The sequence below is a fragment of the Toxotes jaculatrix genome, chromosome 11 (assembly GCF_017976425.1).
Source record: "Toxotes jaculatrix isolate fToxJac2 chromosome 11, fToxJac2.pri, whole genome shotgun sequence".
In the NCBI taxonomy this organism is placed as follows: domain Eukaryota; kingdom Metazoa; phylum Chordata; class Actinopteri; family Toxotidae; genus Toxotes; species Toxotes jaculatrix.
The window spans coordinates 26035291-26060774 of NC_054404.1; the positions used below are offsets into that span (position 1 = coordinate 26035291).

The 25484-nt window shown below is 42.0% G+C and overlaps 3 protein-coding genes across 5 annotated transcripts; 2 read left to right on the forward strand and 1 right to left on the reverse strand.

Annotated features, from left to right (window-relative positions):
• The first annotated feature begins 5817 nt into the window (after positions 1–5817).
• On the forward strand, positions 5818–14766 carry LOC121189295 (NACHT, LRR and PYD domains-containing protein 1a-like). Its single transcript, XM_041049249.1, has 7 exons — positions 5818–5865; positions 9309–9349; positions 9921–10000; positions 10431–10486; positions 11055–11269; positions 14623–14717; positions 14752–14766. The coding sequence occupies exons 3-7, from the start codon at positions 9995–9997 to the stop codon at positions 14764–14766; spliced, it is 387 nt and encodes a 128-aa protein (XP_040905183.1). The 5' UTR covers positions 5818–5865; positions 9309–9349; positions 9921–9994.
• LOC121189268 lies at positions 14694–17684 on the forward strand. 3 transcript variants are annotated; one of them, XM_041049225.1, is made up of 5 exons: positions 14694–14894; positions 15266–15379; positions 15481–15622; positions 16613–16989; positions 17428–17684. In XM_041049225.1, the coding sequence occupies exons 1-4, from the start codon at positions 14784–14786 to the stop codon at positions 16963–16965; spliced, it is 720 nt and encodes a 239-aa protein (XP_040905159.1). In that variant the 5' UTR covers positions 14694–14783; the 3' UTR covers positions 16966–16989; positions 17428–17684. The 3 variants fall into 3 exon arrangements, with proteins under 3 accessions (XP_040905159.1, XP_040905160.1, XP_040905157.1); XM_041049226.1 differs by having other exon boundaries at positions 16613–16653; positions 16690–17684; XM_041049223.1 differs by having other exon boundaries at positions 16613–17684.
• Positions 17685–18000: 316 nt separating this feature from the next.
• On the reverse strand, positions 18001–19602 carry LOC121189296 (sialoadhesin-like). Its single transcript, XM_041049250.1, has 4 exons — positions 19582–19602; positions 19189–19471; positions 18399–18704; positions 18001–18295 (listed from the first exon to the last, which is right to left on the reverse strand). Exons 1-4 carry the CDS (start codon positions 19600–19602, stop codon positions 18024–18026), a joined length of 882 nt encoding a protein of 293 aa, XP_040905184.1. The 3' UTR covers positions 18001–18023.
• Positions 19603–25484: the final 5882 nt, after the last annotated feature.

Below are 25484 nucleotides of genomic sequence, written 5' to 3' on the forward strand. Positions count from 1 at the left end.
GAAGCAATCTGTTAGGATGATATGGTACTATCAGCTCTTTGAGATATGAAGGAGCCTGGCCATTGAGGGCCTTATATGTAAGGAGAAGGATTTTAAAATCAATTCTGGATTTTACAGGAAGCCAATGAAGAGAAGTTAGTACAGGAGTAATGTGATCTCTCTTGCTAATTCCAGTCAGTACTCTCGCTGCAGCATTTTGGATCAGCTGGATGCTTTTTAGAGAGTTAACTGGACATCCTGATAATAGGGAATTACAGTAGTCCAGCCTAGAAGTAACAAAAGCATGGACTAATTTTTCAGCATCACTCTGCGACAGAATGTTCCTAATCTTACTGATATTGCGCAGGTGAAAGAAGGCGGTCCTAGAGACTTGTTTTATATGTGAGTTAAAGGACAGATCCTGATCAAAAATAACTCCAAGGTTCCTCACAGTTGTACTGGAGGCTAAATTAATGCCATCCAGAGTAACTATATGATTAGATAAACTGTTTCTGAGGTGTTTGGGACCAAACAAAATAACCTCAGTTTTGTCTGAATTCAGAAGAAGAAAGTTACAGGTCATCCAGGCCTTTATGTCTTTAAGACATGCCTGAAGTATGGTTAACTGATCTGTTTCGTCTGGTTTCATAGATAAATATAGCTGGGTATCATCCGCATAGCAATGGAAATTTATTCCATGCTTCCTGATAATATTGCCTAGGGGAAGCATGTATAAGGTGAACAGTATCGGTCCAAGCACAGAACCCTGTGGAACTCCATGACTTACTCTGGTATATATGGAGGGATCATCATTAACATGAACAAACTGGTATCTATCTGATAGATATGATTTAAACCAGTCTAGTGCTCTTCCTTTAATCCCAATAACATGTTCCAATCTATCCAATAGGATATTATGATCAATGGTGTCAAATGCAGCACTAAGATCTAGCAGGACAAGTATAGAGACGAGTCCATTATCTGATGCTATAAGAAGGTCGTTGGTAACTTTCACCAGTGCTGTCTCTGTGCTATGATGAACTCTAAATCCTGACTGAAAAACTTCAAACAAACCGTTCCTATGTAGATGGTCACACAACTGAGTTGCAACAGCCTTTTCAAGAATTTTAGAATTAAAGGGGAGATTGGATATAGGTCTATAGTTTGCCAAAATGTCAGAGTCCAGAGAAGGCTTTTTAAGTAAAGGTTTGATAACTGCAACCTTAAAAGCCTGTGGAACATATCCTGTAACCAACGAGAGATTTATCTGATCTAATATGTGAGTGCCAATCAAAGGCAACACATCTTTAAGAAGTCTGGTCGGGATAGGATCCAAAAGACATGTTGATGATTTAGATTTAGAAACTATTGAAGTCAATTCAGCTAGATCTATGGGAGAGAAACAGTCTAACGACAAATCAGGACTGGCAGACATTTCTAAAGATGCTGTTCTAGACATACCTACATCATTAACAGTTGTAGGCAGGATGAGATGGATTCTGTCTCTAATGTCTACTATTTTGTTGCTAAAGAAGCTCATAAAGTCATTACTAGTGAGAGCTAGAGGGATGGATGGTACAACAGAGCTATGGCTCTTTGTCAGCCTGGCTACAGTGCTGAAAAGAAACCTAGGGTTGTTCTTGTTTTCCTCTATTAATGATGAGTAATAGGCAGTTCTTGCCTTACGAAGGGCTTTTTTATACGTTATAAAGCTGTCTTTCCAGGCTAGGCGGAATTCCTCTAAATTAGTGGATAACCATTTCCTTTCCAGCTTTCGTGATATCTGTTTTAAAGTACGTATTTGTGAACTGTACCATGGAGCTAGCTTCCTCTGATTACTGACCTTCTTTTTCAAAGGGGCAACAGAGTCAAGGGTTGAACGCAATGAAGCAGCAGTATTATCAACTAGATAGTCTATATCTGCTGGAGTAACGTTTAGGCCATTGCCCTCTGTAAAACTGGCACATGGCAGCGGAGATAATGAAGATGGAATAGCTTCCTTATATTTGATAACAGCATTATCAGACAGAAATCTACAGTAGTTAATTTTTTTCTCAGATGCTGTGCAGTTCATTATTGTAAATTCAAATGTTACTAAAGAATGATCAGATAAAACAGGGTTAAGAGGGAATACTGTCAAATATTCAGCTTCTATGCCATAGGTTAGTACAAGATCAAGGGTGTGATTAAAACAGTGAGTTGGTTTGTTAACATTTTGTAAAAAGCCAATTGAGTCTAATACTGAATAGAAAGCAGTCTTAAGGCTGTCATTGTGGGTATCGACATGAATATTAAAGTCGCCCACTATAATTACTCTATCCGCACTAAGCACTAAATCAGATAAAAATTCAGTGAATTCAGACAAAAACTCTGAGTGCAGGTGGACGATACACCACAGCAAATAGTACTGGTTTTTCTGTCTTCCAATTTGGATGTGAGAGGCTGAGGATAAGGCTTTCAAATGTACTATATTTCGGCTTAGGTCTAGGATTAATTAATAAACTTGAGTGGTAGATTGCTGCCACTCCTCCTCCTCGGCCTGTGCCTCGAGGAATGTGATAATTAATATGACTAGCAGGGGTTGACTCATTTAGACTGACATACTCTTCCTCCTGCAGCCAGGTCTCAGTCAGACAGAATAAATCAATCTGCTGATCCATTATCAAATCATTCACTAACAGAGATTTAGACAAGAGAGATCTAATGTTTAATAGCCCACATCTGATTGTGGTGTTTTTAGGTTCAGATGCTTTTGTAGTATAAATTTTTTTGAGGTTTTTATGAGTAACACCTCTTGCATTTTTTAATTTATGCACTTTTTGTTGACGGGGAGCAGACACAGTCTCTATAGGGTAAAGGGAATCGTTAGAATGGTAGGAATAATAAGAATCATGAGAATCATGGGTGGGTGACAGCTCTAGAGAAACTGCAGAGAAGCGTGTAGGACTGCAACTCTGCATCCTGGTCTCAACTCTGGGTTGTCATGACTTTGGTTTTCTAATGAAATCTGTCATATTTCTAGATATGAGAGCTGCACCATCCAAAGTTGGATGGATGCCGTCTCTCCTAATCAGACCAGGTTTTCCCCAAAAAGTTTTCCAGTTATCAATGAAGGCCACGTCGTTTGCTGGACACCACCTAGACAGCCAGCGACGGAATGAAGACATGCGGCTAAACATGTCATCACTGGTCAAATCGGGCAGGGGTCCAGAGAACACTACAGAGTCCGACATTGTTTTGGCAAAGTTACACACCGACTCCACATTAATTTTAGTGACCTCCGATTGGCGTAATCGGGTGTCATTACCGCCGACGTGAATAACGATCTTACCAAATCTACGTTTATCCTTAGCCAGCAGTTTTAAATACGATTCAACGTCGCCCGCTCTGGCCCCAGGGATGCATTTAACTATGGTCGCTGGAGTCTCTAACTTCACATTTCGCAAAATGGAGCTGCCAATAACCAGAGTTTTTTCCTCAGCGGGTGTGTCGCTGATTGGGGAAAATCTGTTTGAAACATGAAGCGGTTGATGGTGAACCACGGGCCGTTGTTTCATGCTATGTTTCCTTCGGACTGCCACCCAGCCGCCCTGGCTTCCCGGCTGCTCGGGAGCTGCCGGGGAACGGCTGACAGGAGCTAACGTAGGACGGCTAGCTGTAGCTAATTTAGGCTGGTCCGCATCAGCTACAGGGGACTGACTAGCTAGCGCTGCTACGGGGCGATTATCTATGGTGCGGAGCCGAGCCTCTATTTCCCTAAGTCTCGCCTCCAATGCTACAAAAATGCTACATTTATTACACATACCATTATCGCTAAAGGAGGCAGAGGAGTAACTAAACATCTCACACACCGTGCAAGAGAGAGGAGAGACAGCAGGAGAGATAGCAGGAGAGAGAGAAGCCATTGCTAACAGCAAGCCTTTGATAAAAGCACGCTGTGTGAGAGAAGTAGCAAACGGTGGAAAGAGGTGACTCTTTTATCTTTAGGGCTAAGTTTTTACATAGAGAATAGTTTGGTTCTAAATTAACTTCACTGTAAAAATGAACTGATAAAATCGTGATCATGATTTTACCATTAAAAAACCGTGATGTGATATTTTTGCCATATCACCCACCCCTAATTTCTCCTAAAGACAGATCACATCTCTCTGATCACATCATGTTGAAAAGAATTCAACCTTATTGGTTTGTTAATTGTGTTTGTGCTCCATCAGTTTTGTGTTGACGACAAATCATCATTCAGTCGTCTGCCACGCTCGTCTAAATATTTCATCCTTTCATATTTAAATATGTGCAGCTCTGATATTGTCAGTCCATTAGTTTCATTTGTACCTTTTGGTAAAAGTCAGCCCATGTTGCAGCTAATGGACGTGAAGCTAACAGCAGCAGGTAGCTCACAGAGAGAGATCATCTCTAGCAGCTGTCACTGTTCACTGAGCTCAACTGGAGAAAAATATCCTGGAGTCAGAGAAAAATCCTGGACAGTAAAAATGTTTTTCTAATGGAGACGGCCTCATGATAACTTAGTGGAGTCAGATCAGAGTTCTCAGTTATTCCAAATGGTTTTCCTTAGGGCTCCAAATAAAAGTCAAAGACTTGAGCAGGGTTTATCTAAAGGGCAACAGGAGCAGAGTCATGATGGGGACATGTTGGACAGGACAGTTTTTCAGCTTCCAGAGGTTGATGTTGTGGTCCATCAGTCAGTGAAGGTGAGGCTGTAGAGTGTGTGAGGGACATGAATTCTTCTGGAGCTTCTGGAGAGGAGAAAGGACTCTCTGTTGTCATGACTACAAAAAGAAGGCAGCTGAGACCAGTCACAGTGTTTGGGATTTAGAGCAGGTACACACTGGATATAGATGTGAAAAAGCTGCTGTTCCCTAACAAATCCCACTTTATTTAACAATCATCTGACTGTTGAATCTCTGAGAAATGAAACATGGAGTGAACGAAGAGATCTTTGGATGACAGAGTTTAGGAAAGTTTTCAAAGCTCTGTTATGAATGAAAACCACTTTGTGCTCAGTCTCTGTTGAGTTGAATGAATGTTTTCGTTGTGGATCCAGGAAATAGACTCTACACATGAGAGACATGATAGAATGTGTTGAACTGCTCCTTCCTCCACCAGCCTATAATACCAAACTGCAGTGAGGACAAGCTCAGCGGGAGTCTGTTCTCTGAGCAACTAATTCCAGTAAGAGCAGTTTCCAATGAGCAGATCTCACACACCGACAAACTACAGTCTCCATGACTGGAGCGTCTGGGGTCAAAGGTCAGAACCACCCTCAGGACTTATTACAGAAGACAGTGCAACAGTGATTCATCAGTGTACAGATACATGTCAGTAAAGAAGCTGAGAATTGAAGGACGACACCAACAACTCCTTTAATCTGCTTCTGACATCTGACTGTTGTTTTCAGATCCGGCTGTGAACATGTGGACTTCTCATTTTAACTGCACAAACCTACTGAGCTACTAAATATATTGATCCTCTAATGACAGACCTGACTGATATGAATCTGTGTTGACATGAAAAGGTGTGTGAATGTTGTGGTGACATGTGGATGATGTGTGTAGAAGGCTGACATGATGATAATCCACAGCAACAGAAGGACACAGTCACTCTGCTCATGTTAGAGAGAAGCTCATTGATTAGGACATATCTGATTGGATTATCAATGATTTTCATCTTCATCTGTTATTCTTTATTCAGGTTGAGGGGCTGCAGGTTGTCAGAGATCAGCTGTGCTTCTCTGGCCTCAGCTCTGAAGTCCAACCCCTCCCATCTGAGACACCTGGACCTGAGTGAAAACTGGGACCTGCAGGATTCAGGAGTGAAGGATCTGTGTGGTTTTCTGCAGAGTCCAGACTGTGGACTGGAGACTCTGAGGTCAGACTCCATTGTTTACTTGTGTGCTGAGATGAATATGATGTGAAAGTTGTGCTTTATTCAGTATTTATTAGGTCAAATCTCCTTCAGAATTTCTAACATTCAAAGTGTGAAATGGTTGAAAGGAAGTTGTGAAAGTGCTGACTCTGATTTTCAAAGTGATTTTTAAAGCTTTGAAAATGATTTTGATTCTGACTCTTACAGTCCACATTGACAGTGTCAGCAGTTTGACTGAGTTGAGCTTGTGTTATTCACAAAGTCTCATTGAGATCAGGATGTTTGACAAGAACTGATCTGTACAACACGTGTGAGCAGGTCTGAAGGCACAAGTGTTCATAGCTGCTCCCAATGGCCTCACTCACAGGCACAGTGAAAAGCCTGCTGTCACAGAGAGGACACGTCACCATGGTTTAAATACGGAGAGGACATTTTCACACAGTGTCTCCTGAAGACATTCATAGAGCTACACTCAGCTGCTGAGCTGAACAGGGACACAAATATTTGTGGAAGCAATGAAAACAGAGCAGAGAGAGAAGTTCAAACCCTGGCTCCTTTCTCAGCTCCACACAGCCGACCAATCACTGAGCCCACTGGGTGTCAACGTCCCACTGTGTCTTTATCACAGGGACACAAACTGTGGGACACAGACCCCCCCTAAGCTGACAGCCACCAGGAAGGTGGGGCCAGGAATCCCAGAATGCAATGCTGGAACAGCAGATTCAAATGTGTGAGCAGAGAGTGTTGGATGAAGCTGAACTTGCTTTGGACCAAAGACACATGACTGGAATGTGATGAAATGTCTCATTCAACACACTGCACATGTGCTGAATGTCTGCAGCTTCTCAAACTCTCAACACAAACTTCAGTCACACTCAAAACATCAAAGGCTCAAACTATTATTTCACACAATATGAAAGATTTCATTTGAAACCTTAGTGAACACTTTGAAAACTTTCTTCCAAACTGTTAAACCTGAGTGTGAATGTGGGACTTTTTGAAGGAGATTTGAGCTCAGAGATTTGATGCTGATCCACACTGAGCATCTTGTTCAGCTTCATATTTCAAACTCATTGAATGAAGATTCAAAATCCAACACTTGCTAATTGACTCTTTACTTTGGAACAATTTCATCTTCACCTTCAGTTGACTTTTATATTTCTTCACATACAAAGCAAATATTCCACATTAAGACAGAAAGAAATGTTTCTTCACTCTTTGTGATCTGTGATGTTTATAGTGACTGAAGTTAATGAGAGCTGTGTTTGACTTTTAGTATCTGACTGTTTTTAAGCTGCATCCTGTTGGTTCAGGTGGTTGAAAAGCTCCTTAGTGGCAAGGCACCGGGGGTGGATGAGATCCGTCCCAAGTACTTCAAGTCTCTGGATGTTGTAGGGCTGTCTTGGTTGACAAGCCTCTGTAACATCGCGTGGCAGTCGGGGACAGTACCTCTGGAGTGGCAGACAGGGGTGGTGGTCCTTCTTCTTAAGAAGGGAGACCGGAGGGTGTGCTCCAATTATAGGGGGATCACACTCCTCAGTTTGGAGTTTCCACTGACTGTAGCAGAGCAATGTTGAGCTACAGATTTCAAAGCTTCATTTAACAAGAAAAAAGCTTCACTCTTTAAATCACATCCAAGTTTTTTCCACACTCACATCAACAAATATATATTCAGTATTTTCTTCTTCCAACACGTTTAGAAAGTGATGAGACTAAAGTCAAAGTGACTCAGATATTCAGAGCAAACTCAGCATGTTTGTGAGGTAATGGAGGACGGCTGGCTTGTTTATGACAGCAGACAGGATGGTGTATCGATCTGGATTCAGGAGGAGATATAAGGAGATGTTTATTCTTCTGTTTTCCCAGCAATGTTTATTGTCACAGTTCAATATTCAGCATTGCAATTAATCTAGAATAACATAAAGGCGGTAACATTTAGTAGTAATAAACCACTATCCAGTCCTCCTTAACATAACTAGGATACCGACTGAAATAACAACTTAATATTTTGCCCTGGAAATTACCATCAGGACGCCCTAACACGGCCAGAATATCTCACATTGTGCTAAACTTGTACACTTTTATTAAACCCACAGCATGTGAGCATTATAACAAGCAACAGACACTTACGTTCTGTCATTAACTTGATACTCTGAATCATGAACTGGAACAAACACATAGATAGGAATACGGACAACGACCATGGCAGGTAAAGGCGAACTCTAACTAACTATACTGTGCGTCTAACGCTGTGCGCTTCTTCACTCTCAAGGCACAAAAAAGTGGCCTCAGCTCTTAAGTCCAACCCCTCCCATCTGAGACACCTGGACCTGACAGGAAATGACCTGCAGGATTCAGACCTGAAGGATCTGTCTGATCTTGTGAAGAGCCCAGACTGTAGACTGCAGACTCTGAGGACAGTAGAGGGTTGGAGTCAGTCCATGCTGCTTTCATCAGTATTGTACTAAACACAGTTCGTATCAAAGCAAAGATCCAGTGTCTCCTGTAAACCTCCAACCTTCTCAGTGGCTGCTTTCCTCATTGAAGCTGTGAGAGGAGAACAGGGACAGGCTTCAGGATTGGACAGAAAGACAGAGACACAGAGGACAGTCAGCCAGTCAGATATTAGTAATCAGGAACACCAAAGGTCAGTCAGCTAAGTTTTGTCTTAACTCTGGCTTTTCAGTTTAACGGACATGGATGGAATATAGTATTGTTCAAGATAATAGCAGCACAATGTGACTAACCAGAATAATCCCGATTTTTAGTATATTTTTTATTGCTCCATGGCAAACAAGTTACCAGTAGGTGCAGTAGATTCTCAGAAAACAAACAAGACCCAGCATTCATGATATGCACGCTCTTAAGGCTGTGCCATTGGGCAATTAGTTGAAAGGGGCGTGTTAAAAAAAATAGTGTGGCATTCAATCAGTGAGGTCATCAATTTTGTGAAAAAACAGGTGTGAATCAGGTGGTCCCTATTTAAGGACTATTTTGAACAATACTGTATGTGTATTGAGCTCATGAACTAAGATGAATATTTTTAAGATCAGCACATGGAACAAAATAATTTCATCTAGTGTGCAACAAACCTACAGAACCCAATGAAAGACAAGCTCAGTAGGTTTCACTCAGAATCTTCCAAATCAACACAGTACAAATATCTACCAATGAAACAGAAATAGTGAATGATTTTGCAGCCAAGTACAAAAAATTAGAATAATCTATCTTGGGAAAATATACAGTGAAAAATGATGAAGCTTAGCTCAGAGGACCAAACTTCAAAAATTCATGACTGAGAGGTGTCAGATACAGGATCAGTTAATAATAAGCAGGGTGAGACTGATCTCGGATTATCACTGTTGGGTTTAATGAAGCTAACTCAAACAAAAGCGGATGATTCTCCACTCACTTTGTAATTGTTGTGGTTGTGTCCGTCCTCACAGGGTCGACGACAGGGAGATTAAAGCTTCTGGAGACAAAGCATGTGAGTACTGAAACAGTGTCTCCTTTCCATCAGTCTGTCCTCAGTAAAATCTGAGTGTACAATGAGCACGTGGTTCGAGCTCTGGAAGACAGGCTGTGTTTACTTCAAGGGAATCTGGATCCTTAAAGTCTTAAGTCTAGATTCTCACTCCTGACTTGAGTCCTGGTGGGGATGATATGGAATCTAAACAGGTGGATGTTGGAGTCAGGTGAGCAGGATTGGTGGGAAAGTCTGAGGACATCTGGTGGACAGGTGGGGATTGTCAAGTCTGGAATATATCTCAGAAATGCCTGGGTCTGGGGAAGTGAGACATATCTGGAGACAGGGACAGAGCGGCAGGCTGAGTAGAAGAAAATAAACCAAGGCAGTTACTGTGACAACATGAGGTAAAATTGAATTATTAAATAAAAAGGAGGAATTGATCATTACAGAGATCTTCAGTCTGCCGGTCGCAGTTTGACCACAGTCAAAGTGATGACAGGAGACTTTGAGCTGCTGCTCATATTATCTGACTCAGATCCGATGAAGACAGTAACAGTAAACTCAGATTTCTGACATCTCGTCCCTTCAGGCGACTCTGATCTCAAACAGGAACCAAACACAGCAGACTCAGAGCTGGATGTGTCTGACCACAACACAAAGCTGATGAAGGTGAGAGAAAGATCGTTGTATCCTGATGCTCAGATTCAAGGGCTCGACTCGCTGCAGGCAATGGAAAACAAGCATTCAGTACTTCACCCTCTGTACAGGGGGGAGAGAAAGGCATCAAGTGTCTCTTTGGATGAGGAAACTAAACCATCTGTTGTGTGGATTCTGACTCTGTACCAGTTCAGTCCTCAGCAGCCTTTATCCACAGACTGCAGAGTCTGCTGTGCTTCAAAGCACACAGATGTCCTTTGTAAATAATTACAGTGGCACCTTATACTTGTGTCACACTATTTGTCCACTCAGACTTAATTGTCCCTCTGATCTGTACAGTGAGCTTCAGTTAAGTATGGACTATGGAAGAACATTTGTTTGCTTCACTGAACAGAAGTTGGTTATTTCCAGTAAAATGATGATGTTTCTTTCTGAATCCCAGCCTCCATCAAGCTTCACTCCTGAACTGCAAACTGAATCTGCAAAAGTCTCATACAGGTAATGATAAAGATAGTAGCTCCTTCTTCCTCCACAGCTTCACTGTGTTGAGCCATAGCAGTCAGCTGATGTAGTCTCTGCAGGCTCCTGTCCCTCTCTCTCCTCCAGTAACAACCCCAGGGTCATATAGTGATATTGTGTTTGTGCATGTGTATGTGCTGTAAACTCCTCTGTGTGTCCGTCTTATTTCGTTTTTCTCACCTGCATGTTTACCTTGTGTGTCAGTCCGTCCCACTGAAGACAGAGAATGATCGAGGAAAACGTTTTTAGAGAAACAAGTAGTTTCCTCTGAATCGTGACCTGAAGTGACATCAGTTTCTGATGATGACAGTGCAGCTTTACCAGCTGTCAGTCAGCTTTAACAGCCCTGTTTTGTCTTTTGACAGTTTGGACTTTGTATTTGCACATGCGTGCACAGTTGAGTACTGAACTGAACCTGCAGTTTGTCCCCTCTTTCCTCTGGGCTCTCAGGGCTCATGAAGTGGAGTCTGATTTGGGACGAGCTCAGTTTTTGAGTTTCAGGGTTTAAGTGGTTTGTTATGGTCATTCAGCCTTCTGTGTCCTACAGGTTCAGGTGTCCTGGTCCAGGTGAGTTCCAGTGTACTGTAACTGGACTGGTGTTTGTAATGGATCAGGAGGCGGAGCTTCTCTACAAGACTGTCCAGTGGGATGAGAGCCTCCTCCAATCAGCTGGCAGGACAGCTGCGGGGCCACTGTTTGATATCCAGTGTCCTGAGGATGCTGTCTGTCAGCTCCACCTCCCACACTGTGAAACTAAGGATGGTGAGCAGATTATTGTGCTTTGTTAGAGCAGTGATCAAACCCTATAGTCCCGTTCGTGTCCCCTGCAGCTGCAGAGTTCATTACAGCCACAGTCACTGCAGACATCTGTCCCAGCAGCCACTCTGTAACGTATGTCAGAGAACTGCCTCAGTGAGGTCAGTAAGATCTCAAGCATGATGAGGTTTATCAGAGCTCACTGGGGCACACTCGGTTTATACGTGGCTCTACAAAGCTCAGTTTGTTAGTTTCATTTTTATTTTCACACAGTTCCGTATCAACTGTAGAGTTTTACAGTAAAAACGACAGTAAAAAACATCAAGGAGCTGTGAAGAGTTATATAATCACCAAAGCAATGACATGACATTTTCTAGAAGAACATGGGTCTACTGTACATAAACAAAACAAAACATCATATTATTTTGAAAGTTTTCTTTGATAGTGAGGGAACAAACCCATTTTCTCAATTTATTGATAAAATGATATTTAAAATTCACGGCAACAGAGTCAGATATGTGATGTCAGTCTTATTGTTCTCATTAACAATATGTTTGTACTGACACTGAAGAAATAACATTTTAATACAGTACTAATTAATTCAATTCAATTCAATTCAATTCAATTTTATTTATATAGCGCCTTCCACAATCAAAATTGTCTCAAAGCGCTTTACAGAGACCCAGAGCCTGACCCCAGAGCAAGCACTTAAGGCGACAGTGGCAAGGAAAACTCCCTTTTAACAGGAAGAAACCTTGAGCAGAACCTGGCTCAGATGGGGGACCCTCCTGCCGATGGCCGGGCTGGGTGAAAGGAGGAAAAGGAGGAAGATAGGACAGCTAGGAATGGAGGAGAGGGGGAGAAAGACATGCAGCATAATACAGACAATGTGGGTCAGTATTTACATTACAGTTAGTGAACAGTTATTGGATAATGTGTGCTCAGCAGATTAGAATTATGAAACAGAGCACGGAGGCAAAAAGCTGTCATGACTGGTAATTATTTACATTACAGTTTGCAAAGAATATTAATCCAATATTTATCTGTAGCAGAACGGAACATTAAACATGTTAGAAATAGATCATTGTAAACAATAAACAGCAGCAGGTGGGTGGAGCCAGGACCATAGGACATGCAGCTCCGGAGCCAGAGGTACCTGCAGAAAGGTACAGAGAAAGAGAGACCAGAGAGAAACAAACACAGGACTACGGGACAGAGAGGACACAGAGTTAATGACATGTAATAAAGGCTAATAAATTTGAGAGTGGGTCTGAGGAGAGAAAGAGAAAGAAGAAGAAGTGTGCAGTAATTCATGGGATGTCCCCCAGCAGCTTAGGCCTATAGCAGCATAACTAGGGGATGATTCAGTTGCCTGAGCCAGCCCTACTAAGGGCTATATCCTTAACTGTAACAGTGTCTATAGAGATAATTGTGACTAACTATAAGTTTAATAAATAACTAGGACTGTAACTACAACTAATTATAAGCTTTATCAAACAAGAAGGTTTTAAGCTTCGTTTTAAAATTAGAGAGGGTGTCTGCTTCCCGAACCCAAACTGGCAGTTGGTTCCATAGGAGAGGGGCCTGATAGCTAAAGGCTCGGCCTCCCATTCTACTTTTAGAGATTTTGGGAACCATAAGCAAACCTGCATTCTGGGAACGAAGCAATCTGTTAGGATGATATGGTACTATCAGCTCTTTGAGATATGAAGGAGCCTGGCCATTGAGGGCCTTATATGTAAGGAGAAGGATTTTAAAATCAATTCTGGATTTTACAGGAAGCCAATGAAGAGAAGTTAGTACAGGAGTAATGTGATCTCTCTTGCTAATTCCAGTCAGTACTCTCGCTGCAGCATTTTGGATCAGCTGGATGCTTTTTAGAGAGTTAACTGGACATCCTGATAATAGGGAATTACAGTAGTCCAGCCTAGAAGTAACAAAAGCATGGACTAATTTTTCAGCATCACTCTGCGACAGAATGTTCCTAATCTTACTGATATTGCGCAGGTGAAAGAAGGCGGTCCTAGAGACTTGTTTTATATGTGAGTTAAAGGACAGATCCTGATCAAAAATAACTCCAAGGTTCCTCACAGTCGTACTGGAGGCTAAATTAATGCCATCCAGAGTAACTATATGATTAGATAAACTGTTTCTGAGGTGTTTGGGACCAAACAAAATAACCTCAGTTTTGTCTGAATTCAGCAGAAGAAAGTTACAGGTCATCCAGGCCTTTATGTCTTTAAGACATGCCTGAAGTATGGTTAACTGATCTGTTTCGTCTGGTTTCATAGATAAATATAGCTGGGTATCATCCGCATAGCAATGGAAATTTATTCCATGCTTCCTGATAATATTGCCTAGGGGAAGCATGTATAAGGTGAACATTATCGGTCCAAGCACAGAACCCTGTGGAACTCCATGACTTACTCTGGTATACATGGAGGGATCATCATTAACATAAACAAACTGGTATCTATCTGATAGATATGATTTAAACCAGCCTAGTGCTGTTCCTTTAATCCCAATAACATGTTCCAATCTATCCAATAGGATATTATGATCAATGGTGTCAAATGCAGCACTAAGATCTAGCAGGACAAGTATAGAGACGAGTCCATTATCTGATGCTATAAGAAGGTCGTTGGTAACTTTCACCAGTGCTGTCTCTGTGCTATGATGAACTCTAAATCCTGACTGAAAAACTTCAAACAAACCGTTCCTATGTAGATGATCACACAACTGAGTTGCAACAGCCTTTTCAAGAATTTTAGAATTAAAGGGGAGATTGGATATAGGTCTATAGTTTGCCAAAATGTCAGAGTCCAGAGAAGGCTTTTTAAGTAAAGGTTTGATAACTGCAACCTTAAAAGCCTGTGGGACATATCCTGTAACCAACGAGAGATTTATCTGATCTAATATGTGAGTGCCAATCAAAGGCAATACATCTTTAAGAAGTCTGGTCGGGATAGGATCCAAAAGACATGTTGATGATTTAGAATTATCATACAGGTTCACAGAGTAAAGAGCAGGTGGTCTCTCAGGTCATCTGGATTTATCCTCTGAGGATCCTGAATATATTAAAAACCATTATCTTTTCTTTGTTGTCATTTCTTGTAGCCTGATCCCCCACGTTCAGAGGTTTGTCCCCTCTGAACCTCACCCCAGCTGACTGAAAGCAGTCTGACCTGCAGCAGCAAGGGCCCAGTCCCTCACCCGCTGCCCACCCACTAACTGTGGGCAACTGTTTAATTCTTCAGTGACAAGACTGAGTGTCCCACATATAGAATAAAGTGATTGCTGCTACTGTATTGAGGCTGTTGTCAGTAACACGGATGTTGAACTCCTTTGTGTTTTCACAGCTCTGCTGTCTGAAGGCCTGCTGTCAGTCGTCCACATCACTGGTGATGGAATGACCATCCTCGAGCCGCTGGAGATCACAGACACTCACGTGATTGTCAGCGTCCCTCATCTGTCTTCCTTTGGTCTAGTCTGGGACATTTTAGGGAGGTTATGGAACAACATGAAAACAATTAATGGCCAAGTTTTGCTGTTCCTCCGACCACCAAACCCACAAACACAGAGGCAGAACCTCAATGTGTTTCTCCTGCCGAGCAACGTCCCTCTGGAGGAGGTAAAATGTTTATGAAATGTTACAGCTTCACTGTCAGTCCAAACTCATCAGTATCTATCAGACCTGTGAAACAAATAAAAAACAGTTACTCACCTGATAAGATGGAATTTCCTTTTTTAAATAATTTTATTGGTGAAACTCGAGAAAACCTCTGTGATTTAACAAAGATTGACAAGAACTGGATAAACATTACATTACAGGGACTGTCAGGAAAGCTGTGCACTGATGTGTAGCTACACCCAGCCCAGTATCTCCCTCACTGCTACCAGAAGTCAGGAGAACATATGAAAGAGAAAATCTCTGATTTCTCTGATCAGTGGGGCTCTGCTGCTGATCTGCCTTCTAACTAAAATGTTCTCATGTCTTCTAAGGTAAGTGCAAAACAGCGAAATTCTGAGTACATCCAGGCACCTTCCAAATGCAAACTCATCAAAGACCAAAGCTACACTGTTCACTGTCCGGTGGCCTTTAAAGTACAGCCTGAGGTGAGTATTTCAGATGAACATGATTCATAAACTGCTGCTGGGTACCTTAAGTTTACTTTGGATACGCTAAAGATCCTGACACTGGTGCTACTGGTTTTCAGAAAGAAGATTTTGACCTGGATTTTGGACCAAATTACCACCCAATATTTGAGGTCCGTCTGCCTACAAACATAGAAGAAGCAGCTGTAACAGTCCGAGACCAAACAAGTACAGATGTGTGGAAGCACGAAGTTGAGCTTACCGGTAAATACTTCATCTACCTGCAGCATCACTCGGCCTGATAGAAGAGAAAAGAACAGAAGACAGTAGAGTAATGTCATAGTTACTGATTGATCCATAGTGCCTTTACACTTGTTCTGCCTGAGATCAACGTCAGCCTGCTCTTATTCTACGGCCCACTGTGTAACCAGCGTGAGTGGATCTTATTGTTCATGGAGCTCCAGGACCAGTCTGTTTAAAATTAGTAAGAGATGGTTGAAAACTCTGACCTGTGAGTCAAAACGTTCCACTGAAGAGCTGAATGAGGAGAAGCTGAAAGTAACTTTGATCAAGAACATGTAGGTATAAATGCAGGCATAAATGCAGTGGAGCACATCTGGATGTGGTCGTAGTTCTCTGTGCTGGAATGTAACTAAGTACAGTTACTCCAGTACTGCAGTTCAGATTTTAGGTGTTTGTGCTTATGGTGCAGCAAACTTCACTATGTGTCAGAGGGAAATATTCTGCTTTTTACTGCTTCACATTTCTTTGACAGCTACAGTTTCTAGTTACTTCTAGTTACTTACTAATTAATTAATTAATTAAGATGTTTGCATACAAAACATATAAAGGTCTGAGTAAACATGAAGCTTTACTGATGATTAAACTGTTACAAACAGAAGTGCTGCCTGTAGAAATACCAAAGATCTAACAGTTCCAGCTGCTCACATGTGAGAATTTTCAGATAAATAATATGGAGGAAATAATCAGCCTTTAAAAGTTCAAATTCAGCTTCACCTCAACCAACAGCTTCAATGCACAAACAACAGTTTAATCAAACAGTAGAACCGCAATCACAGGGACGTGTCTGTGTGATTGACAGCATGTGGAGGGGCTTGTCCATAGTGTCTGGTGATGTACAGAGCAGAGGCTGCAGCAGACAGAAAACAATTCTGTTCATTTCATTTGCACTTTTGTAATTAGATCTGTTTGAAAGTGATTATCAACCAAAGTCTTTCTCTGGTTTTCTTCCAGGTCCAAGGAGGATAACTGTACAGAGGAGCCTCCCAGCAGAGGACAGCCTTCCAGCAGAGGACAGCCTTCTAGCAGAGGACAGCCTTCCAGCAGAGGACAGGCTGCTCTTAGTTCGCGGGCAGTTTGTTAAAAGAGTGTCTGAATCTGTTCTAAAGCAGCTTCTGGACAAACTTCTTGAGCGTGGCGTTATAAATGATGATGAAATGCAGTCAGCCCAAACCAAAAGCAAAGCAGATAAAGCACGAGACGTGATGGACACAGTGCGAAGAAAGGGGACTGAAGCCAACTCTGTTCTGATCGCTGCCCTCTGTGAGGTGGATCCATGCCTTTCCAGAGTGCTCACCTTAAGATGAAGCTAAAGCCACAAACTGTTGACTGTGAGAATGAATTTCACATTATTTACACGGCTTCACCAACTGTTGAGTGTCTGTTAACAGTGAAAGAAGCAGAGAGGGATTTCAGACAGTGAGGACACAGGGTGGAAGCTGAAGGTCTCACTGTTTACAGTCAGATCCAGAGTCTTCTCCATCTCTGGTGCAGCTGAATGTCTCTTCATTCAGCTCCACAGTTACAGATGGTCTCAGTGCTTCTGTCTCCTGTGCAGCAGTAATGAAAAGGTTTGATTCCTCAGGATCAGAAGCCAAAGCACCTGCAAAACCAGCCTCTGTTAGGGGTAGACGGGGTCTCCCTCCTCCTCTTGTTCCTGCTGTTTCAGGAACAGGACAGAGCGTGGGGACATCATGACTTACCTGTGTTGACGAACGTTTACCTGTTGGTTTGGTTTACTCACGTCTGTTGTCTTACCTGTGCCCCAGGATCTCCAGCTCAAACATTTGCTCAGCTGGTCTCTGGAGACGTGGTCCCCGGCTCTGTCCTTCACCATCTGTGGAAGGAACCTGGACTCACGTCCTCCCTCAGACCACAGCAGCCTGAGCCGTCTGCCTGAACTCCCTCTGAGCCTAAAGCCTGACTCTCAGAACAAAATGAAACAGTTGAACTGCCTTTTGTCTCTGCTCTGAGTTCTGTTCTGTTCTTTGGGTCTAGTCTTAGAAATAAAGTCTCATGATTCTGATTGTTGTGCGTCACACTGATTGCATATAAATTATTATTTTTTATCTATAAATAATATATTATTATTTATTTTATTGTCCTAAAAATTATTATTTTCTTTTAATGTACTGAACGTTTTTAATTTATTTGCAATAAATAAATAGATGTTTTTTTTAAAAACAGAAATAAATGAACAAATAGATGTGAAAATAAATAAATAAATCAGATTTCTGCTTTGTTCTGATGCTCCTCTGACTCCATATGTGACATCATACTAACTGCTCAAATAATGTGACTTGATCTCTCCTTATGGAAGGTCAGAGGTCACACTCTGTGGTAACGGTCTCACACTGAGTCCAGTTCAATATTTACCGTTCAGATTCAGACGGATCGTTGGTGACGTCTGATCACCGAGGGCGTTGGTGGCCACGCAGAAATAAACTCCTTCATCTGTGGCGTTGAAACCGTAAACGTCTCCTTCAGATACATTGATGGATCCACCTGGGATCTGCTTGAACCAGGTGAAGTGGCTGATGGGAGGATTGGCTCTGCTGGAGCAGGTCAGGTTCACCTGGGTACCTGCTGACACCCCACCTGGTGGACTGATGGATGCTGAGGTGTCCTTGGGGGTATCTGGGCAAAATATAAAAAGACAGAGGAGAGAGGAGGAGCATCAGGCCCTGCATGGAAACCAGCTGACAGCTCATGAATCTTCAGGTGCTGAAGGGTTTCTTACATGAGACACTGAGAGTCACTTTGCCCTCTGCTGGTGAGACAGCTGTCCCTCCATTCACAGGATATTTGGCAGAGCAGGAGATGCTGCGTCCATCATGTTTGTCTGACAGAGTGATGTTCTCCTGGATTTTAACTGTAAAGGTTCCATCTATGTTTTGCTCCAGTTTGTTCTGAGACTCATGTGGGACAGCCCAGGTGAGTGTGGGAGGGGACTGTGGACAGGGAGAGACAACTGAGCAGGTTATACCCACAGACTCCTTCTCCTTCACATCACCTAAGATGTGAATCCTGGGGCTCGGAGCAGAATCTGTGGTGAAACAACAAACACTCATTTTACACCAAAGAAAACAAACAATCCGGTTTGTGTCAGCTCAACATCTGAGAAACAAACTCAACATTTCAGAAAAAAACATTCAAACCTGAGACCTCACTGTTTAAAAGTCTCTGGATGGGATAAGGAAAACACTCACTGAGCACTTTATTAGGAACACCTGAGCACCTGCTTATTCATGCAGTGATCAGTCAGCCAGTGCAGATACAGGCCCAGGGCTTCACTTCATGTTCACACCAAACATCAGAATGAGGATAAAATGTGTCTCACAGCTGTGGTGAGCGAAGAAGGAACAACACGTCCAACACAGACTCTGAACCGCTGCCTTGTATCAACAGTCCAGGCTGGTGGTGGTGCCGCCCCCCATGGAGTCCCAGTGTCAATGTCAATGTCATGTCAAAGCCAAAGCTCTGACAACAACATTAAAAACAAACGAATAAAAATAAAAAAAAGAAGTAACTGTCTGTGTCAGCTGTGGTTAAACTGGAAAACAGAGTGGTGCAGTTTTTCTGACTCGGGTTTCCAGTGATGTTTGCTGCATATTTGTTCACTGACCCGGTACCATTGAATATCACATTGTTTGGATTCAACTGAAATCTGTAGTCATTTTTAATCCACACTCCAGAGGAGGCTCTGCTACTGTTAAAGCCTTTTTCAGGATTAGCACTAAAGGTACATGGGATTTGCAAACAAGATCCTCTCAGTGCTTCCATCTTCTGTGGTGCAGTAATGAAGAGGTTTGGCTCCAGAGAACAATCAGCCAAAGCTCCTGTAAAACCAGATTCATGATTAACATCATGTGATTAATGTAACATGGAAAATGCTCCATGAGGTGAAAGTAAACTGAGCAGACTTCAGCAGCAGAGTGTTGCATCATGGTCTTTTTTTATTTTTCTTAATGATTAATAATAACCGCCCTTCACCCCCCAACAGGTGATGTCTGAGGCCACATACACCCACAGTCAGTGCTGTCACAGAGAGAGAAACAGACCATAATATTCACCTTAAAGTGACTGAAGCAGCAGCTCACCTGACAGAAAGAAGAGGCTCAGCAGCACGCTGGCTGTCACCATGTTCACACACTGGACCAAAGTCATCACCTGGATTTACAAACACAACCATTCAGTGGATTTTACCAAACACTGACATCAGGAACTTCTCTTGTGCAGCCGCTCGTCTCTGAGTTGTGAGTTTGTGACGAACATCATGTGCAGAGCTGCACAGTGAAACATCACATTTCACATCAACGGAGAATGTTTCCACAGACGCCGAGCTAAAGTTTCACGAGTGTCGTTCTGCTGAACCAAACCACAGCCAATAAAATGACCACATATCACATCAGGTGTTTTTCAGTGTCTGAACAGTAACAACAGGATTTAACTCTCTACGTTAACAAGGTTCAGAGTAAAACGTTGTCTCACCAAACGAGCCCACAGCAGAGAAGCAGCAGCACAGATCCTCTGAGGCGAAGGAACGAGCTGATGCTGATGCTGATGCTGATGTGCAATGAACTAATTACTCAACTTCCCTGTTAAGGAAACTTCCTGTGATACCAGACCAATGAGCAGGTCCATATGGTTTTTATAGCAAAGACATGCAAATTCACACATTTTCTGCTCATGGACTGTGAATAGATTTAACCCTGACTCACAGCAGGTCTCACTTCTGTGCAGCCACTTCTGTGTTTTACACACCACAGTAACAGCAGTTAGTGATAATGACATAATTAAAATAATATAATAAATAATGTAATGCTAGAATAACACAGAGATGAGAACATTAATGTTGTGCACAGTGTTTGCTGACCTGCGTACAGTTCTGTTGTTTTATTGATGTTTTTATTTATTTAGTTATTCAACCTTTATTTAAGCAGGTAAGTCGACAGAAAAGCAATTCTTATTTACAACCTGGCCAAGAGGCAGCATGAAGGGCAGAGACAAAACAGTAATTAAAACCAGTGCATCTGTGTGTGGGAGAGGAGTGAGGGCCGCTTCACCAGTGAGCACAGGCTGCACTGAAGTGCTGAGCCCCGGTCACAAAGCAGACAGCAGAGTGTAAATCACATGCTGCTGGTGAAGGAGGGTTTTGGAGGCTGACCTGTGAACCATGATGTCGTCCAGCCAGATGCACTGATACTTACAGCAGTTGACAAAAAGGATCTCAGAGGCAGGGAGAAGATTTTAAAGGAACACTCAGCCTGTGACAGATTTCTGCTGAAGATCATGCATTTTGCTTCGTTAGTGTTTCAAACTGTTTCATCACTTTCTAACCAGATAACTGATATGATGAGTTGTTGTGAAATAGGTTCTCTCAGAGCCTGTGGTGGGCTGGGTGCGCACACACACACACACACGTGGGCAGCGAAAAAAACTTTCCAAATACCTTCACTGCTTCAAAGTGTATCTATTTGCTGTCTCAGTGGTGACAGTGAGTGAATGAGTGAGTGGGAGTCTCTCATAGTGAGACACTGAAGTTATTTTACATCAAAACAGTAAATTTCCAAATGAAATTTTAAATCCAGTCATGAGATTGAACTGGGATGAGGACAAACACAATAACCTTATAACTAATATAGTCTTTTACATTTAGACATGTGGTCTGAATCACTTCATTTATTAAATCATAAGTAATCTGTTATGCTCAGTCTTAGAATCGGGGCAGGACTCAAAAGCAGACCGGATTGCTGTGTTAACAGTCTTTATTCCAAAAGAAACAACAAACAAATGAGGTGACAAAATGGCAGCAGGTGGATTCCAGGGCCGAGGAAAAACGTCAGCAAGAATGGTGGTGAGTGAGCTCGGGAAATAGACCGGAGGATTCTGCAGCAGAGGAGAGGACACGGAGGTTAGTATGGTCTGGAGCAAGGAAACACAAAAGGTAAGTAATCAGCAAAAGAAGATCTAATGGCGTAAGCACAGAGGTAAGTCACCACTGGAGATGACGGAACGATCTGGCGATGGTCAACAGGAAAGCCGAGCCTCTTATAGTCTGGAGTGTAGAGTAATCACGCCCAGATTGCGCACAAGTGTGTGCACTCAGGTTGAAAGTGAGGAGCTGCCCTGGAATCCACACCTGTGAACACACCCACACTGAAGAACACACCCCCACGCAAACACAGAAAGAAAAGAGAACAATCCCAGGGGCAGCCGGGCTGCCTCATGACATAATCACTATAATATACTGTAAAGTCATTTTGAACTTTTAGGAACTAAACATGGTTCTGATAAAGATTCTGTGAATTTAAAATAAACTCCTCTCTCCTTTCAACTCGGTGACAGATGACAGTTCATTTGTTGACTGACTTTAATAATATTAACCACATTCATGTGTGAGGTTCTGCTCCAGCAACGTTATCAAAGCTTAAATTGACCTAAAATTATTTCATAGTCTTGGTTATAAAGAATGTGTCAATACAAAGTGTATATATTGGATCAATATATTACTAATATATGCATTAATATATTTGTAGCACTCTTGTAGTAGTTGTATGTTGCTTTAATCAAACTGTAAAATGGACAAAGCGGCATTATTAATGACGTTCTCCTGTCTATGCGTCATTGGAGCAACACAATCACGTGTTGACGTCTTAACTTTCCAACTTACATCAAACTGTGTCACAAACAACAAAATGACACAAAAATATCGATATTGTGGCTTCCGCCCACTGGCTACATTGTCCACAGGCTTAAGGTAAACAAATAAAACATGTACTACTGCAGCGTCTTCTTGGTAAATGTTAGCAATTAGCTGCCAGCGAGGTAAACCTAACAACTAGAGCTAAACATTAACACAACGCACAAAGGAGTAAATGGAGAAATCTCTTTGTACTCTAACCCCAAGAGACCCTAAGTTACCCTTCATTATGCGCGTTGTGTGGCATACAACGGAATTATCAATGATGCACTCCTGTCTATGCGTCATTGGAGCAACACCATCACGTGACGACGTTCGCTGACCAGGAACGACTCCAAATCACCAACTCCCTCTTGTGGTGAAACTACAACATTACAATGCCTGTACTATTTATGTTGGCCCACACTACTTAGTTATAAATAAATGAACAGCTGAGCAAACTAAACAATTAATAACTTGTAAATATGAAGATAAGGGTTCAGGAAGCAGACACACTCTGTAATTTTAAAATTAGGCTTAAAACCTTTTTGTTTGACAAAGCTTCTGATTAGTTGTAGTTACAACTTTAGTTATTATGACTAAACCTATAGTTAGTCACAATTATTTCTATAGACACTGTTACAGTTAAGGATAAAGCCCATAGTAGGGCTGGGTCAGGCAACTGACCCATCCCTTAGTTATGCTGCTATAGGCCTAGGATGCTGGGGGACTTCCCATGATCCTCTGCACACCTCTTCTCTTCTCTCTTTCTCTCCTCAGACCCACCCTCACATTTATTAGCCTTTATTCCATGTTATTAACTCTGTGTCCTCTCTGTCCCGTAGTCCTGTGTTTGTTTCTCTCTGGTCTCTCTTTCTCTGTACCTTTCTGCAGGTGTCTCTGGCTCCAGAGCTGCATGTTCTCTGTCTGTGGTCCTGGCTCCACCCACCTGCTGCTGTTTATTGTCTACAGTGATCCATTTCTAACACACTACTATGTTTAATGTTCCATTCTGCTACAGATACATGTTGGATTAATATTTTATACAGACTGTAATGTAAATAATTACCAATCATGACAGCTTTTTGCCTCTGTGCTCTGTTTCCTATCATAACTGTTATCTGCTGAGCACACAGTATCCACTAACTGTTCTGTAATCTGAATGCTGTTCCTCTAACATTGTTCACTGCCAACCCTGTTTGTATCATGTTTTATATGCTGCATGTCCTTCTCCTCCTCTCCTCCATTCCCAGCTGTCCTGTCTTCCTCCTTTTCGTCCTTTCACCCAGCCCGGCCATCAGCAGGAGGGTCCCCCATCTGAGCCAGGTTCTGCTCAATGTTTCTTCCTGTTAAAAGGGAGTTTTTTCTTGCCACTGTCGCCTTAAGTGCTTGCTCTGGGGTCAGACTCTGGGTCTCTGTAAAGCGCTTCGAGACAATTTTGAATGTGGAAGGTGCTATATAAATAAGGAGGATGCTAAGCTGACATCCATTATGGACAACACCTCTCACCCCCTGCACCAGACTGTGGAGTCACTGAGCACCTCCTTCAGCAGCAGACTTGAACATCCACAGTGTAGGAAGGAACGCTACCGCAGGTCCTTTGCATGCACATTTCTTGTTTTTCTGCACTTCATCCTTTTTTTTCAGTTTTTCTTGTGAGCTTCCTAACAGGTGAATTTCCCCACTGTGGGATCAATAAAGTCTTATCTTAAAATTGAATTGACTTGAAAAATACTTACTGATTGTATTTAAATTTAACTGTCATGTCTCCAACTTGTTGAGAATAAAACAGAAAGGATTCGAATCAGAGCCAATGAAAGATGATCACCAATGTAGAAACTCCTCATTGGTTAGCAGGTGGATAAAGAGCTGATATTTCTGCTTCACTGAACAAATCTGTTTGATGTTTGGTCCAGTTTTCAAATGCAGGTCTGTTAGTTTGCTGTGAGCTGCAGAGCAAACTGACAGTTTTGTTCCTTTGATTGTCCTTTCAACACAAATGTTATTTGACTTTTTCTTCATTGTTCCCTCTTCAGACTGAACAGCTGCAACCTCTCAGAGAGAAGCTGTGAAGCTCTGTCCTCAGTTCTCAGCTCCCAGTCCTCTAGTCTGAGACACCTGGACCTGAGTAACTATGACCTGCAGGATTCAGGGGTGAAGTTTCTGTCTGCTGGACTGGAGAGTCCACACTGTACCCTGGAGACTCTCAGGTCAGGATCAGGAAGTTCAGCAGAACTTTCTAGACTCAGACAATTATTCATCATTTTCTCTTAAATCCTACAGATGATGTTTAAGGAACTTGTCTTAAATACATTGAACCTAGACCAAAATGGACCAGAACCAAAAACAAAAATGTGAACAAAAAAGTACAATAAAACAGACCAGCAGGTTTTGACAGAGGGTTCCTGTGTGATGTTATTTGCTGTCAGGATGTCTGATCAGAGAGGAAGGCTGTGCATCTCTGGCCTCAGCTCTGAGCTCTGAGGGCCAGCATTCAGATTTTTTACATTTTACATTTTTACAGTGTATACCTGGTGTTCACCCTGTTTTTCATGTTTTACAGTGAATCCTCTGGCTGCTGATAATACTTGTGTACTTTTACTGCTGATGTTGTCATTGGTCGTTTTCATTTTCACATTGCATCACATATTTCTGACAGTCCTTTCCCTTGTGATGTTTTCCACGTTGTCACCCAGGTTGTTTAACAGTGCAGTCTAACTTCCACTGTACAGTACATCTGCTTTTTTTATTTTTTACAAGTTCATTTCACTGTTGTAATATTTTACAGTGCATCACCTGGTTGTAAGTTAGTCCAGAGCTCATCTATGACCATCATTTTTTATTGGATATATCCTGTGTCACCTTTGTTGCCATTTTACACAGTGCACAGCCTCCATTAAATTCTTTTACAGCATATTTCCTATAATAATCAATGTTTAGCCAAGCCATATAAATAATAAACACTTGATATAATGTATGTTTTGCACATTGGTAATTCATTTTACACAGTATTTAACATACGTTATTTTAGTAATAAAATAATTTAAGCAACAAATAAATCTGGTGAGTCACTTGGGAGCCGAAAGAACTGCTCTTCTTAGTGAGCAGAGCCATAAGAACCGGCTCTCTTAAAAGAGTCGGTAT

Bases quoted from the DNA above. Each gene is read 5' to 3' on its own strand.
- LOC121189295 (XM_041049249.1), top strand. The intron at 10,487-11,054 runs GTAATGATAAAG...TGTGTCCTACAG, and splicing joins TCTGCAAAAGTCTCATACAG to GTTCAGGTGTCCTGGTCCAG. The intron at 11,270-14,622 runs GTGAGCAGATTA...GTGTTTTCACAG, and splicing joins ACACTGTGAAACTAAGGATG to CTCTGCTGTCTGAAGGCCTG.
- LOC121189268 (XM_041049223.1), top strand. From the start codon at position 14,784: ATGAAAACAATTAATGGCCAAGTTTTGCTGTTCCTCCGACCACCAAAC. The intron at 15,380-15,480 runs GTGAGTATTTCA...ACTGGTTTTCAG, and splicing joins CCTTTAAAGTACAGCCTGAG to AAAGAAGATTTTGACCTGGA. The intron at 15,623-16,612 runs GTAAATACTTCA...GTTTTCTTCCAG, and splicing joins GCACGAAGTTGAGCTTACCG to GTCCAAGGAGGATAACTGTA.
- LOC121189296 (XM_041049250.1), bottom strand. From the start codon at position 19,602: ATGCAACACTCTGCTGCTGAA. The intron at 19,472-19,581 runs GTCTGCTCAGTT...TGTTCTCTGGAG, and splicing joins TGCAACACTCTGCTGCTGAA to CCAAACCTCTTCATTACTGC. The intron at 18,705-19,188 runs GTTACTTCTTTT...GTTTCACCACAG, and splicing joins AACCACAGCTGACACAGACA to ATTCTGCTCCGAGCCCCAGG.